The sequence below is a fragment of the Bubalus kerabau genome, chromosome 21 (genome assembly GCF_029407905.1).
Source record: "Bubalus kerabau isolate K-KA32 ecotype Philippines breed swamp buffalo chromosome 21, PCC_UOA_SB_1v2, whole genome shotgun sequence".
Classification (NCBI taxonomy): domain Eukaryota; kingdom Metazoa; phylum Chordata; class Mammalia; order Artiodactyla; family Bovidae; genus Bubalus; species Bubalus kerabau.
The window spans coordinates 63,667,282-63,683,430 of NC_073644.1; the positions used below are offsets into that span (position 1 = coordinate 63,667,282).

General features: G+C 43.2%; 1 protein-coding gene across 10 annotated transcripts in view; it reads right to left on the reverse strand.

Moving 5' to 3' along the window:
• The window catches only part of PIGN (phosphatidylinositol glycan anchor biosynthesis class N), a 106,677-nt gene that overhangs the window by 18,854 nt on the left and 71,674 nt on the right, over positions 1-16,149 (reverse strand). For all 10 annotated transcript variants that reach the window (XM_055559709.1, XM_055559717.1, XM_055559716.1 and 7 more), the window contains 5 exons: positions 13,897-13,952; positions 13,258-13,333; positions 11,362-11,435; positions 5,983-6,025; positions 3,656-3,708 (listed from right to left, as the gene is read on the reverse strand). In XM_055559709.1, the coding sequence (XP_055415684.1) occupies positions 3,656-3,708; positions 5,983-6,025; positions 11,362-11,435; positions 13,258-13,333; positions 13,897-13,952 (302 nt within the window). The remainder of the gene's footprint in view (positions 1-3,655; positions 3,709-5,982; positions 6,026-11,361; positions 11,436-13,257; positions 13,334-13,896; positions 13,953-16,149) is intronic.

Consider the following 16,149-nt stretch of genomic DNA (forward strand, 5'->3'; position numbering starts at 1 on the left):
TGTCTGTCCTAGAATTTTACATAAATGGAATACTACAATATGTACTCTTAATGTACCAGGTTTCTTTCACTCATTATAAAATATCTGAAATTCATCCATGTAGTTGAGTTCATCAGTCATTCATTTCTTTTTATTAATAAGAAGTTTTCTATTTTATGCATATAGCATAATTTGTTTACCATTCAAGTGCTGATAAATATCTGGGTGGTTTCCAGATTTTGATTATTAATAAAGAAAGTGTTAGTCACTCAGTCATGTCCGACTCTTTACAACCCCATGAACTATGTGGCCCACCAAGCTTCTCTGTCCATGGAATTCTCCAGGCAATAATACTGGAGTTGGTTGCCATTCCCTTCTCTAGGGGATCTTCCTGACCCAGGGATCAAACTAGGGTCTCCTGCATTGCAGGCAGATTCTTTACCATCTGAGCCACAAAGCTACTATGAAAATTCCCATACAAGCCTTTCTGTGGACCTATTTTTCCTTCTCTTGGGTAGACGGCTCGGGACAGAACTGCTGTACAATTCAAAGTATCAGTTAGAGGGCGCGTTTATTTAGGTTTTTAAGGAAGTCTGTTTTTCTCTAAGTCTACCTCCCAAATAGGGCAGTTGCCAGTAAGTTGTGGGTGTGTAATAAAAATCGCTAGGTCATGTTTTGGGATGAGCAGGAGAGGGGCCTCTCTCCGCCCTTTGGGCCGGGGGCAACGGGAGCTACAAACGCTCGAGTGGAGACAGATTTCCTAGGAGTGAGAAGCACCTGGACATAGCGGTCACCTCTGTCTCTTTACAGCTGTCCTCAGGTTTTCCCCGGGAGTGAAATCTTTTCTGCATGGGGATGGGGGAAGGAGAGGTGTGGGGACACTGCCAGCTCCATCACTGGACACAGAGATGGTCAGGTCACCCCCGGCCCCCCTCCTCATTCCTATGCGCCCCGTCACCGTCTGACTGTCTGAGCTGTCAGAGTGCCCGGCCTTTGGCAGGACTGCTAAGAGGCTCTGGGCTGCTGCTTCCTCTCTCAGATTATCCATCTTCCAGAAATCTGTTGAACTTGCATTTGCTGATGATCGTTTTTCTATTCTCTTTGATTTTGGCTGGGTTTGTTATTTCATTGAAGAGTTGGTAGAGAGGAGAAAAATGATTATCTTTGGCTTGCAGTCCTCACCCAGACATCAATGAATTTGATTCAGTACAGATATCAAGTATTAAATCTTAGCCCTGAACCGTCCCTGGCCAAGCTCATCAATGACTGCTGTTTAGCCCGACACATGTCTTCACGTCTTTCCCTACTTGCTCTCTCTGTAACACCTCGGTGATCTTCTTTTCTGAATGTTCTTTGGATCCCACAGCTCTGCTCTCACCTGGTTGCTTCCACCCTTAAGCTCCCCAAGAGCTCCAGAATGTGCTTCTCATCCCCAGCAATTCACTGGTGCTGCCTGGTTGAATTGAGACCATGGATATTTAAAAATGCTTTGTGTTTTATGCTTGTTATTACTGATAACAACAGTGAAATGTGTACTTTGAAGAAAAAAACCTGCCATGTAAAGATAAACCTCAAGCTAATCAGAGAAAACCAGATCTTTAGTTTGTATAACATAAATTCATGATGCTGTGAAGAAGTTAATAATGCCTGTCTTCACGTGAGGAGAAGGCAATGGCACCCCACTGCAGTACTCTTGCCTGGAAAATCCCATGGACGGAGGAGCCTGGTGGGCTGCAGTCCATGGGGTTGCTAGGAGTCGGACACGACTGAGCGACTTCACTTTCACTTTTCACTTTCATGCATTGGAGAAGGAAATGGCAACCCACTCCAGTGTTCTTGCCTGGAGAATCCCAGGGATGGGGGAGCCTGGTGGGCTGCTGTCTCTGGGGTTGCACAGAGTCAAGACACGACTGAAGCGACTTAGCAGCAGCAGCAGCAGCAGCAGTCTTCAGGTGAGAAGTACGTCCTCTTCCTTCTTTGGCACTTCATAAGGGCCAAAACCAATATAGGTCCCTCCCACCAAAAAACAAGGGGATGGCTGCCAGGGCTGGTGGAGGTGAAGAAGTGAGTTGTTTGCAGGAGGAAACAGCTGTGGAGGGGGACGTTAATGACGGCCGGGTAGCAGCGCGATGCACTTAGTGCTACTGGAGCCTGCGCTCAACAAGGGCTAAGGTGGTCAAGTTTATACTACGGATGTGCCTGTGGCCGCTCAGTCGTGTCCGACTCTTTGCGACCCCATGGGCTGTAGCCCACCAGGCTCCTCCGTCCATGGGAATTCCCAGGCAAGAATACTGGAGTGGGCTGCCATTTCCCTCTCCAGTATTATGTATACCTGACTACAATTAAAAATAAGATATAAAGTCTCACGTGTCAAAATGTTACCTTTCGTCAGGATATTTTCCAAACAAAACTCTGATCTGTATCTAAACTTAAATTATGAAGCGAGTAAGGAGAGGTGTGTCAACACAAGAAACAGTCTGAAAGATAAAGAAACAGAACGGCGGGGTGATGTCAGTACCAGTAGCTTCCACTTACTGGAGCGAGCTTGACGCCAGGCACTGTGCTGAACGCGCTACATGGGCCACTTCACTCGAAACGACTCCAAGAGACAGAAGATTAGGCACGTCAAGTCAGCTGCTGACAGGCTCACAGCTGAAGCCTGGGAGAAACAGATCAACCCCAGGAGGTCTGGGTTAAAGACCTGCTCTGACCACTACCTGCCTGGCCAGTCTGGGGTCAGAGGGTGGTGAGGAGGACACATTCGGACTTCCCTAAGCTGCAGGCTTAAGAGGCTCATGAGACCAAACGAACGGCCTACGGAGAAGCACCCTCTATGTGCCGGGCGCACCGGGAAGGAGAGACTCCCAGCGGCTGACTGCAGAGGGAGGCAGACGGTCCGCAGACACCAGGGCGGACACACCGAGTGGCCTCAGAGGAGGGGACCGAGGGGAGGACCGGGAGCCGGGGGCTCGTCCAAGCCGCACAATCCCTGGCTGAATAAGTACTGACTAAAGAAATAAAATTCACCTATAGAAATGTATTCTATCTCTGACTGCATTTGAAAACAGACCGGTAAAAGAATCAACCTCACTTTCTTCCCCTCAAAGAAAAGAAATTTAACAGACTGTGGCCATCCTTGATGTTCAAATCACAATAAGGAGGAGACTGACTTTTTGTTCAGATTATACTTGAAGTAATGATGTTACAGGGATCCCGTGTTAAAATGTCTCCACACTGAAGATTCCAGGAGGCACATGATGACCATCTGAAATGTAAACTGCAGCAGAAAATTCACACTGCAACCTGAAGCGTTCACTGTCGTCCAGACAGACTGAGAGATGAGGAGAATGCAGACACCGGAGTGAGCCCCCCTGAAAGCCCAGATTCCAGCAGCTCTCCTCGCACCTGCCTGCTGCCCTGTGTTCCTCTCAGACCCCGCCTGCCCTCACAGCGTCCCAGGAGAACAGCTGGTAACGTGCCGACGCAAGAACTGGAGGGACGGGTCTCACCTCTAAAGGCCAGAAGTCACTGCTGCTTGCGACGCTTGCTTGCTTCAAGAATCAAGTTACTTCTTGAGAGATTGCGATACAAGTTACTTCTTTTTTTAACTACAGTCTTAAGAATTCTACACCATATATAGATATTCTATACTATACACAGTGAATGTATACTATACCTTGTTCCAATATCAAGCCAGCTGCCATAATCTTTGATCAGGAAGAAAAAATGCTGTAAAACAAAACAAGATACAGGCCCATTAAACACAAAGGCTACACAGAGTCAGGCTAAAAACAACGTCGCTTTAGGACTGTGTCTTTCAGATTTCCCTGAGAACCGCTATCTGACTAGAATCAATAAGAATTCGCCTTTTATTGAAATTTTTGCTTGGACTAAAATGAGCAATAGCCTAAAAGCCAGAAACAGCATCTCCATTTAATCACATAAACACAAAAGTGACATCTGTGAATAACTAGAAAGAAAACCCAGCCAATGTTAATAAAATAACTAAATGATACCAAGGATCAGTGAACAGAAGCCATATTGTCTAATCATCAACAGATGTTTCCCAACAACGTTTATCCTGAAGATAAACTCTTTTAGGAGCTTTATAATCTAGTGACGGATTCAGCCAATGATCAGGTGTGTGTGCTGGGTGTGAGTGTGTGTGTGTGCTGGGTGTGAGTGTGTGTGTGTGCTGGGTGTGAGTGTGTGTGAGATGAGTGTTGGCACTGGAAGTACAGGCGAGGACAGGAGCTCAGAGGAAGGGGGCAGACTCCAACTAGGGTGCCAGGGAAGGCTGTCCCAACAAGAACTCTAAACGTCTAAGCGACAAGTAAGAGGTGAAGGGGAGGCTGGGGAGGTCAGCAGAGGAGCGTGATCTGACAGAGGGGGTAACTATGAGCGTCAGGAGCCCACGGCCAGGCTGAGTCCAGGAAACAAGGGCAGGGGAGAGGCACGGCGCTGGGCACGAGCAGCAGTTCGCTCGCACGCGGCTCTCCAAGCTAAGCTCAGTAGTCTGATTCTTCACACAAAATTAACCACAGCATTTAAATTCCCTTCTGTTAACATGTCTCTGCCTTTCTGCCACTCTGTGAGCACACCTGAAAGCCCAATCGTCCTGACGTTATGTGAGGTCCATGTCAGGAATACAGCCAGTTCAATACAGCATAAAAGTGCTCTCCTCTGAGCCAACTGACGAGGACTCTGATTTGGGAAGCTGTCCTAACAGCCTCGTCACCTCCAGCACACAAAAGTGACTAGCGAAGAGGGACCCTTCTCTACAGAGAGGGCGGCCATGGCCGTCAGCGACTACGGGGCGTCAGCAGGTCCTGCCTGACAGGAGCCTTTTGCCTCAGGGACCTCAGCCACTGGACGGTCTTATCCGGTCATTTATGTTCAGGGCTCTGGGTCGTGTGTTATCAGCTCCACCTCCAAAACGGCCGGAGATTAAAGACAGCCGTGGGAATGTGACTGAGCCCCAGTAAAAAGTCTGGCCGTCCGCGGCTCTGCCTAGCACGGTCGCTGTCAATGTGGGGGAGCCCAGCTGTCCCCGCTCCACGGGGCGGGCGGCCAGCGCTCCACCACGGGACCCTGCTGGACTCTGCCCTCAGCACACCTCCCCTTTGCTCATCTGCATCTGCTCCTTCCACTGTAACGGCCTTCCCTGCTGGCTCAGATGGTAAAGAATCTGCCTGCAGCGCAGAAGACCCAGGTTCGATCCCCGGGTCGGGAAGATCCCCTGGAGAAGAGAATGACTACCCACTCCAGTACTCTTGCCTGAAGAATTCCCATGGACAGGGGAGCTTGGTGGGCTACAGTCCATGGGGTTGCAAAGAGTCGGACACGACTGAGCAACTAACGCTTCTCCCTGTAACAAGTCACACTTGTGAATATTAACAGTCTTCAGTGAATGCTCTGAGTCCATTCAGTGAATGATCAGACCTGAGGGTAGTGAGGGGAACCTCCTGGACTTGTAGGTGTAAAACAGGGTCTATCTGTTCATACACTACATATAAGAGGCCCAGCTACCTGTCCCTCTCTAGAACTCGTTATTAGAGCTGTGGTCTTGATAATATTATCCTCTTTCCTATTTCCCTTCCTTCACCCCACTCTTTTTTCCTTTCTTTTTCAATCTGACTAAAACATTAAAAATCAACATTTCAAGTAGGAAAATGATGTATCACCTGACTCTAAAGCCAGCTCTTTATGTTACCTTCCTATGGAAGTTAATACAACGCACCATAGAAGACCATGTATAAGATACAGGTTCTGATAAATCAAGTTAGATGATTTTTGACACCCTAAGAAGAGCATTTGTACTGCATTGAAAGTCAAAAAAATAATAATAAAAAGAAAGTAATTTATGTGTAACTTACACCAGCACTTATAACTCAGTATCTAAAAAGTTCATATACAGACATGCACTCATATTTCATTTGATTAAATTAACTTGTTGTTTAGCTTCTCAGTCTTATTTATATTGAATATCCAGTAATGTCTTACCAAAGCCATGATGTCTGATATGTTGATAACCATGAGGAAAAGACTGGAAAAAAATAAATAAAAGATACATGTAACACAGCGGGCACATTTTAAAAGCATATTAATATCAAAATTAGAATAATCAAATGACCTAACATTCTGGTATTAGTATTTCTGCTTCTGAAAATACATTTGACAAAAGCTCTTTTCACATTATCACGGACTCCTGTCCCACAGTGATGGGCTGGACTTCAAAAATGTTACTTAACATTTTGAATATTTATTTTAAGTATATGAAAGGGACATGAATTATGATTTTTTTTATTAAGCTTTTTATATAAGATAAGTACAGATATACATGTAATTGCAGAAATGATATAGAGGGAGCCCATGTACCCTCTTCTTCTCCAAGATTCTTGAGAGTCCCTTGGACTGCAAGGAGATCCAACCAGTCCATCCTAAAGGAGATCAGTCCTGGGTGTTCATTGGAAGGACTGATGTTGAAGCTCAAACTCCAGTACTTTGGCCACATGATGAGAAGGGCTGACTCATTTGAAAAGACCCTGATGCTGGGAAAGATTGAAGGGGGGAGGAGAAGAGGATGACAGAGGATGAGATGGTTGGATGGCATCACCGACTCGATGGACATGGGTTTGGGTGGACTCCGGGAGCTGGTGATGGACAGGGAGGCCTGGCATGCTGCCGTTCATGGGGTCGCAAAGAACTGGACACGACTGAGCGACTGAACTGAACTGAGCTGTTGCACTCTCTGCCCGGTTTGCCTACTGGTGAGTCTTTCAAAGCTGCAGGACAATATCACAGCCCGGACACTGCCAGCGCTGCTGGCAACACACCAAGTGTTTCCATCATTACAAGGATCCCTTATGATCCCTGTGTTACAGATTTTACTTGGGTGGTTTTACCTTTTTACAGTGTTATTTGGTGTTCTTTCTACCAAGTTTAATTTTTCCTGGGCCACATTTTTTCAGTGCTCTAGGGAATCGGAAGGTTGAAGACCTTAAGTCAGCCTTGTGTCTAAAAGAAATGTCACAATGCGCGGTAGCAGCCATTTCCAGTTTTATCTTATGCTAGTAACTTCTACCACTAATTCAGCAGATAAGTTTTCAGTTTCTATGGCATGCCAGTCACTGTGCTTATTGCTGGTAATACATCAGATGACCAGAGCTTACCATCTAACTCAGGGAGACAAATAATAAATAGAATGTTTGCAATAACAATACAAGGTCAGGTGGTGTTAAATGTTAAGAAGAAAAGTGGATTGACTGGACGAATATCTACGAGGAGGAGACATTTAAGCAGAGACGTGGATGAGCGGAGCGGACCACGAAACCAAATGAGCAAGAGCACTACAGGCAGACCTAGCGTGGACCTACAAAGGGCGTGCGGACCGAGCGCGGACCTACAAAAGGCGTGCGACAGAACCCTGCACGGCGCCCAGGGAACAGCGAGCGCGCAGCCGGAAGCGGAGTGCGCGCAAAGGGCTGTGGGAAACAAGGACGAGGGGTGCAGGGCGGACCACAGGGCCACAGTCAGGGCTGCAGAACTGGTCCTCGCTGGGACAAGAAGCCCCTGGAAGATCTAAAGGCTGCACTATCCGTTGCGTAGATAACAATTCTCGGAGGACAGGAGTACAAGCAGGGAGGTCAGCTAGGGGCCACTGAAGATGAATGATAAGAGTGGGCTGTGGCGGTGACTGAAACGAGGACAGCAAGATGGCACTGGCGACATGCAGCAAGTGGAAGTACCACTGAGCGCTGGGCGGGCTTGGGCGTCTGCAGTGGCTCAGATAAGAAACAGGAGGAGCAGCCCGAGCTCACCAGGAGCAAAGGGACTTGCTGAGTTCAACGTGCGCAAATTGAGTGGGTCGGTATAGCATTCCGGGGAAATGTCAGTGACTTATAAGGGTTTAAAGGTCAAAGAGAAGACATTTACAAAGTCACACTTTGCCTTCTTTGCCTCAGTTCTCTCCCTTTGAATTTAGTTGTATTAAACACTTAAATACTAAAACTGTGTATTTAGTTTTTCGCTGTACTGAATAGATTTAAGGGATTAGATCTGATACACAGAGTGCCTGAAGAATTATGGATGGAGGTTCGTGACATTGTACAGGAGACAGGGAGCAATACCATCTAAAAAAAAAAAAAAAAGACATGCAAAAAAGCAGAATGGCTGTCTGGGGAGGCCTTACAAATACCTGTGAAAAGAAGAGAAGCAAAAAGCAAAGGAGAAAAGGAAAGATATAAACATCTGAATGCAGAGTTCCAAAGAAGTTCCAAAGCAAGGAGAGATAAGAAAGCCTTCCTCAGCGATCAATGCAAAGAAATAGAGGAAAACAACAGAATGGGAAAGATTACAGATCTCTTCAAGAAAATGACAGATACCAAGGGAACATTTCATGCAAAGATGGGCTCAATAAAGGACAGAAATGGTAGAGACCTAACAGAAGCAGAAGATATTAAGAAGAGGTGGCAAGAATACACAGAAGAACTGTACAAAATAGATCTTCATGACCCAGATAATCACGATGGTGTGATCACTCACCTAGAGCCAGACATCCTAGAATGTGAAGTCAAATGGGCCTTAGAAAGCATCACTACGAACAAAGCTAGTGGAGGTGATGGAATACGAGTTGAGCTATTTCAAATCCTGAAAGATGATGCTGTGAAAGTGCTGCACTCAAGATGCCAGCAAATTTGGAAAACTCAGCAGTGGCCACAGGACTGGAAAAGGTCAGTTTTCATTCCAATCCCAAAGAAAGTCAATGCCAAAGTATGTTCAAACTACCACACAATTGCACTCATCTCACACGCTAGTAAAGTAATGTTCACAATTCTCCAAGCCAGGCTTCAGCAATATGTGAACCATGAACTTCCAGATGTTCAAGCTGGTTTTAGGAAAGGCAGAGGAACCAGAGATCAAATTGTTAACATCTGTTGGATCATCGAAAAAGCCAGAGAGTTCCAGAAAAACATTTACTTCTGCTTTATTGACTATGCCAAAGCCTTTGACTGTGTGGATCACAATAAACTGTGGAAAATTCTGAAAGAGATGGAAATACCAGACCACTTGACCTGCCTCTTGAGAAACCTACATGCAGGTCAGGAAGCAACACTTAGAACTGGGCATCGAACAACAGACTGGTTCCAAATAGGAAAAGGAGTATGTCAAGGCTGTATATTGTCACCCTGCTTATTTAACTTATATGCAGAGTACATCATGAGAAACGCTGGGCTGGAGGAAGCACAAGCTGGAATCAAGATTGCTGGGAGAAATATCAATAACCTCAGAAATGCATATGACACCACCCTTATGGCAGAAAGGGAAGAAGAACTAAAGAGCCTCTTGATGAAAGTGAAAGAGGAGAGTGAAAAACTTGGCTTAAAACTCAACATTCAGAAAATGAAGATCATGGCATCCGGTCCCATCACTTCATGGGAAATAGATGGGGAAACAGTGGAAACAGTGTCAGACTTTATTTTTGGGGGCTCCAAAATCACTGCAGATGGTGACTGCAGCCATGAAATTAAGACGCTTACTCCTTGGATTGAAAGTTATGACCAACCTAGACAGCATATTGAAAAGCAGAGATGTTACTTTGTCAACAAAGGTCCGTCTAGTCAAGGCTATGGTTTTTCCAGTGGTCATGTATGGATGTGAGAGTTGGACTGTGAAGAAGGCTGAGCGCCAAAGAATTGATGCTTTTGAACTGTGGTGTTGGAGAAGACTCTTGAGAGTCCCCTGGACAGCAAAAAGATCCACCAGTCCATCCTGAAGGAGTCCTGGGTGTTCATTGGAAGGAATGATGCTGAAGCTGAAACTCCAGTACTTTGTCCACCTGATGCGAAGAGCTGAGTCATTTGAAAAGACCCTGATGCTGGGAAAGATTGAAGGCAGGAGGAGAAGGGGATGGCAGAGGATGAGATGGTTGGATGGCATCACTGACTCAACGGACATGAGTTTGGGTAAACTCCAGGAGTTGGTGATGGACAAGGAGGCCTGGTATGCTGCAGTTCATGGGGTTGCAAAGAGTCAGACATGATTGAGTGACTGAACTGAACCGAGTCTCAAGTTAAAATTACTACACACACACACACACACACATACACACACACTTTGATGAGTCTTCTATTTCTTGTCCCACATGTGCTGAGCACTTCTTGAAAGAAAGTGACAGTGAAGTCACTCAGTTGTGTCTGACTCTTCGTGACCCCAGGGACTATAGCCTACCAGGCTCCTCCGTCCATGGGATTTTCCAGGCAAGAGTACTGGAGTAGGTTGCCATTTCCTTCTCCACAAGCTCTTCTTATTTAGACTTTAATTAAAAGTCCTTCTTAAAAAATTGCGTTCACTAACAGAGATGCAGGAAAGCACATGTCTGTCACTTTACTAGTTTTTTTTTTCCTTTAATTGCATATAAGTCACTATTTTCTATGTGGTATTGACAAGGTATAAGTGCTTTTAATGTTAAATTCAAGTAAAAATCCTGCAAAAATATACTAAATTAGACTAGAAATAAGATTTCTACTATTTTTAAACCATGGAAGAAAACCTTTTTTAAAAAAATTATTATGGCATACACATAATAATATGCTATACTCAGTTCTAGCCTAAATTCATCAAGAAAAACATGCAAATTTATTCTAATATTCATTATTTCCTTCAGTATTGAATATTCCAGTTTGATTAAAGAATAATAAAACTGCTAGGAAACTACATATTTATCTCAAGTGTCTTTCAGAAAGGCTGATCAGTCCTGTGCAGATGAAACAATTTCATTGCTGCAGAAGAGCAAACAGTTGGGTTGACAGCTTCTCTTCCAGTCTTTGATTACTTAACACATTGATTGTTCCACGAATTCCTAGAAACTCAGAAACAATACTTCCTATTCCATTTGTCAAAAGTGTAGTAATCAAGACTGAGAAACCACATAAATTAGGGACATCTAGAAGCTAATTTCAACCGATATAAAATGACATAATGTTATAACACATGTATCTAATACACATTTATGAGAGAATCCAAAAGAAAACAGGATGATATCACCTGGAGTTGTAGGCACAGCTATATCTACAATGAACAAGTCACTAACTACAAGAATTTGACATTTATATTTTATAGTTTTCTAGGGGGGGTTCCTCTCTAGCTGGGGGCATTCTAATAATATTTTATAGTTGAAAAAGCATATTTTTATGTTATAGGCTCTAATCAACTATTTCCTCTAATGACTACACAATTCTGGCTAAAAGGGCGGACCATTTTTTCCCTCATTTTTATAATAAACAATCTATGTTACACTATCTTAATAGCAATCACAGAAAACACCATCAAATGTTTACTTTCGTTTCCTAAAAATGAACAAATTCAAAGCATTCATCTTACCTTTTTGAAGATAATTGCGTAGTTACCTGAACAGCTTCAAAAGCACACATCACAAGAACAAAGGGGATTAAAATCTGTTTGAAAGAAAAACAAATGATGCCCTGGGTGCCTGTAGCATTTGAAGAAATACTTCAATTTCTCAAAATTTATCTGTATTAGTGGAAAGCAAATGCTGAAATAAAATCAAGATACCAATGACATGTAGAATAGTGATCAAATGGATTTAGAAATCCACATCAACAGCATAGGTAGCAAAAAGATAATAACAAATATTTCAAATAAAGCCTAGTCCAACTTTTTGTTCTACTGAACTCATTATAATAATTAACGACTATGTTCAAATGATCCCAAGAGGGTGTGAAAGGCACACAGGCCCAAATCAAATTAATTATGAAGCCTGAGACCTGACTCACAGAGCCTTGAGCGCATCTGGTTATCTGTCACTGCAACTCTGTTACCATGATCTAACTGCCTAACCGTTGCTTTCTGTGGTTTTATTTCAATACTAATTTATTCCTGATTATAAAATTCATACTCTGTAAAAAAAAATGGAGAAAGGTATAATAAAATTTATATTGGTTGGAAAAAAATCCTATAAGCCAGAAATAACACCATTAATATTTTGAGATACTGTTTTCCAATGACCAGTTAAAAATACACACACATGATGCTTAAACAAAGAGGGGAGGGAGAAGATACGGAAAAGAGATGATGCTCACAACTGCATAAGATTCCTGTTCAAGTGAAACAAAGAGGGGAGGGAGAAGATATGGAAAAGAAATGGTGTTTGCAGCTGCATAAGATTCCTGTTCAAGTGAAGACTACATGAGTGAAATAGAGTTCTAAGAGGACTTTCACTTCCAGCCACATCAGTCAATAAAAGTGACCAAATACATTTAGCCAGTAAAGCTTACTGAATTAAGCTGGAGATTACAGATTGAGCATTTAACGTAAACTTTAGTTTTTCTTTCTTTTTTTCTTGTGTTTAATTAAAGGCTCATGATCTTTAACAGACTGAGAAAAGAACTACCACCATCAAGAAAAATGTACATAGACTAAAGAAACTATTAATACACATTTCAAAATAACAGAGAATGTGACATGAGAAAATGAACATCTTTTTAACATTTCCTAAAATCACCTTTGCATTTGTGCAGTAACAAAACAGGATATTAATCCTATTAAGATACACATACTTTCAACAATTATTACTTATGTAATCTGAATAGGAAACAATCAGATTTTAGGCAGATATTAGTTCTTGTATTTAAACAAGTACATACTAAGTATATAAAATGTGCCAGGCACTATGGTAGAGGGAATAAGACAAGCTTAATAATCCTAGAGAGAAAGGGAAAGAATGTGAATTACATTCCACTGAAGAGTCTGAACCCCTGGAAAGCTGATAATTTGTCATTATCTTAGAATCCTCAGGACCCAGCTGGTGCTGATAAGCCTTCAATGACGTATTTATTGAATGAATAAATCAATTCTAGGTACAAGGATTATGAGAAAAGATGATAACGTGTTGGCAGTCTTGTGGGTGGGGAACACGGCTTTGGGGAACCTTTCATCTTGAGGAACAAGGCGGTTTTGATCCACCCTTCACTTCCCAGGCTTTAATCACCTTTGATAGGACTTCCTGGGACTAACAGAGATTCTCTACTTTTTTGAAGTTAAATGGGCTTAAGACTAAACCAAGAAGATTAACTCTATTTTGGAGCATAGGCTAAAGCGTCCCCCACTCCCATTCAGCAGTGTCTGAGAAGGCGTCTACTTTCCAGCTACTTAACTCTGCCACTTCATAATCTTAATGTCACATGTCACATGATCTTCATGGGACAATGAGTTTATAATCTTAATTAATCAGTATCTTAGGAAAAGAAGAAAACCAACCTTCCACATTATCAGGGCTCCCATCTTGAAAGGACTAAACACGGTCAGAAAGCAGTAGACAGAGGAAGGGTCAAAGCTAAGGAATCAACAAGAAAAGGGATTTTAGAATTCACATTATTGCAACTTGAATGTTCTTCTGAAAAGGATGTTTAAATTAACTTTCTGAAAGCTACTCTTACTATAGCACAAGTATACAGTGTACCAAGAATTATTATGGGGGCTTTTCTGGTGGCTCAATGGTGAAGAATCCACCTGCCAATGCAGGAGACACAGGTTTGATCCCTGATCCGGGAAGATCCCACCGGCTGCGGAGCAACTGCGTGTGCGGTGGAGCCTGGGAGCGGCACTGCGCCCATGAGCCGCACCTACCAGAGATGAGCCCCCGCTCTTCGCAACCTGAGAAAGCCCGCATGCAATGACAGAGATGCAGCGCAGCCCAAAATAAAGAAAGTAAATATCATCTTAAAAGAATTGTTACAAAGTCAGTAAAATGAATGAGATAGACTTGTATGTGCCAATATGTACCAATTTCCAAAATACATCCTTCAGGATAAAAAGCAAGAACAAAATCCCTAATTTGTATATTTTCTGGTTTTATATATATATATATGGATATATATAGTTTTTATTTAAAATTACCTGTTAACAGAAGCTATATTTCCAGTTCCAAAAAAGGCTGTCACTAAGAAGAAAACCTAAATAGAGTTAAAGGAAATGCCAAAACAAGTCAGAATCCATAAAAGTTCCTTTTCATTTAGAGAAGGTATATCTATTCTACCATGAGGGTAATTTGCTTTCTCTACTTGTACATTTGGTGGTAAATCGCTGAAAATGAGTGTTCCACCATATTTCCTTGTGAATGCATTTGGAAAGAACCAGGCTGAACAAGCGACCTACTAAGAACAGCAAGGCCTGGGAGTCACACTCACTCGTCACCGGTCACCTCGGGAAGGTTACTATTTTCCTCCCCTCTCACATAAGCATTGGATTAGTGTTATCTGTAGCTGGCAGCTAAAGATTAAAAAAAGAAGTGATAGACATTTTCAGCTGAAACACAGTTTCAGTTCAGATATGCTCACTGGGTCCACTATACATGAAATGGTTCTTCGGGAGGCTCAGGAAGAAATAAGATGCCATGTTTTAAAAGAATTCAATTAGAAGATGAGAAAGTGTTAAACATCTTTTTGACATTTCTTCAACTTATATTTGTAATAGTGCAGTAATAAAAAGTAGATATTAGTTTTATTGGTGTCTAAGAACTTACTGCTAGTAAAGCATTTAAAATAGTGTTTGGTCCCCTGAAAGTGCTCGATAAATTTTAGTTACTTTATTATTATAGACACATACACAAAAGTGGTACAGAAACAGTGAAGAGGAAGTATGAATCACAACAAATTTCACTGAAGAAGTGGTATTTGAGTTGGTGACTTGAGCCTTAAATATATTCATGGTTCTATCCATTCAACCAATTAACTAACCAACCAATATTTATCACCTAGTATGTAAGAAGCAGAGCTAGGCACTAAGAATATAATAATAAATACAACAGTATAAAGTGCTCATATGGTAACTAAAATTTTGATGATAGGTAGAAGTAGGTAAGATTCATTAAAGGTAAACAATGGGAAAGTAAGGGCATTAATGAAGGGTACAGAAAGATGAGGCAAGAAATACAGATTGGTGGCATATTAATAAAAAGCCGTGAACTTTATTGTGGAGACGTTCAAGAGTCAGCAAGCATTTTCAGTGAGTGATACAAACAAGAAATATCAACAACAGTGAAATATTTGATCAGGGACACTAATAATTAGAGGCAGGAAATTCAGATATGAAGCTCTTTTAATAGTCCATAAGTTGGGGACCAGGAAAGTCTGAACTGGTGTGGTCAGAGTAGAAATGGAGGAGAGAAACCGTGGGACCTTGGTCAGGGGCTAGTTAAATATGACAACAAGTCTGATGGCCTGGGAGGCTGGGAGCACAGCAACAACATTAAATGAGATGAGGTCAGGCAGAAGCTGACTTTGGAGGGGGGGCAGTCGTCAGTCAGTGTGGACGTATATTTGGTGACGCCCGGCAGGATGTGGTGAAGCTGGTGGTAAAGAACCGCCTGCCAATGCAGGAGACATAAGAGACGTGGGTTCGATTCCTGGGTCAGTAAGACAGCATGGCAATCCAGTCCAGTATTCTTGCCTGGAGGATCCCATGGACAGAGGAGCCCGGTGGGCTACAGACCATGTGGTCGCAAGGAGTCAGACACAACTGAAGCGACTTGGCATGCACGCAGGTGGCAGGAACGGTCGTCACATGACTCTAGAGGTCAGGGCTGGAGAGGTCGGTCTCAGAGGTGTCTGTACAGAGGCGTCAGTCTGAGCTATAGGAGAGGGTGCCACGACCCAGGCACGTTTAGAGGAGACGGTTAATGACAGAGCTCAGAGGAAACGCATGCATCGTGTAGGAGCAAAGGAAGAGTGAGTTTTCGTGAAGGAGAATAGAGGTGGTGTAGAATCTGAGAAGAGAACCTGGATCGTGTTCTGGAGGACAAGGGAAAAGAAAGAAATCAGTTGAGGCAAATACTGTAAGAGCGGTCAAGTGAAACCAAACACATGGGACCGTGCGACGTCCTCTCCTGGCCTGCAGGCCACACACAGGAGAAACCAAACACACGAGAGTGTGCAGGCCAGGAGCGGGCATCAGCACAGCAAGGACAAGCATTCGAAGGCACCCATCTAGGCTGAGGAGATCGCACATAAATGGGGAGGAAACGGTAGCAGCAGGGAGCTAGGCTGTAAAGGCTAGGGACAGATGAAGGATAATTGAGGAGGAGGCAGGGCTCAGCGGAAGAAGCATCTTATTAGCATAGGCTGAGTGGAAGGAGTCGGCAAGACAGAAAGC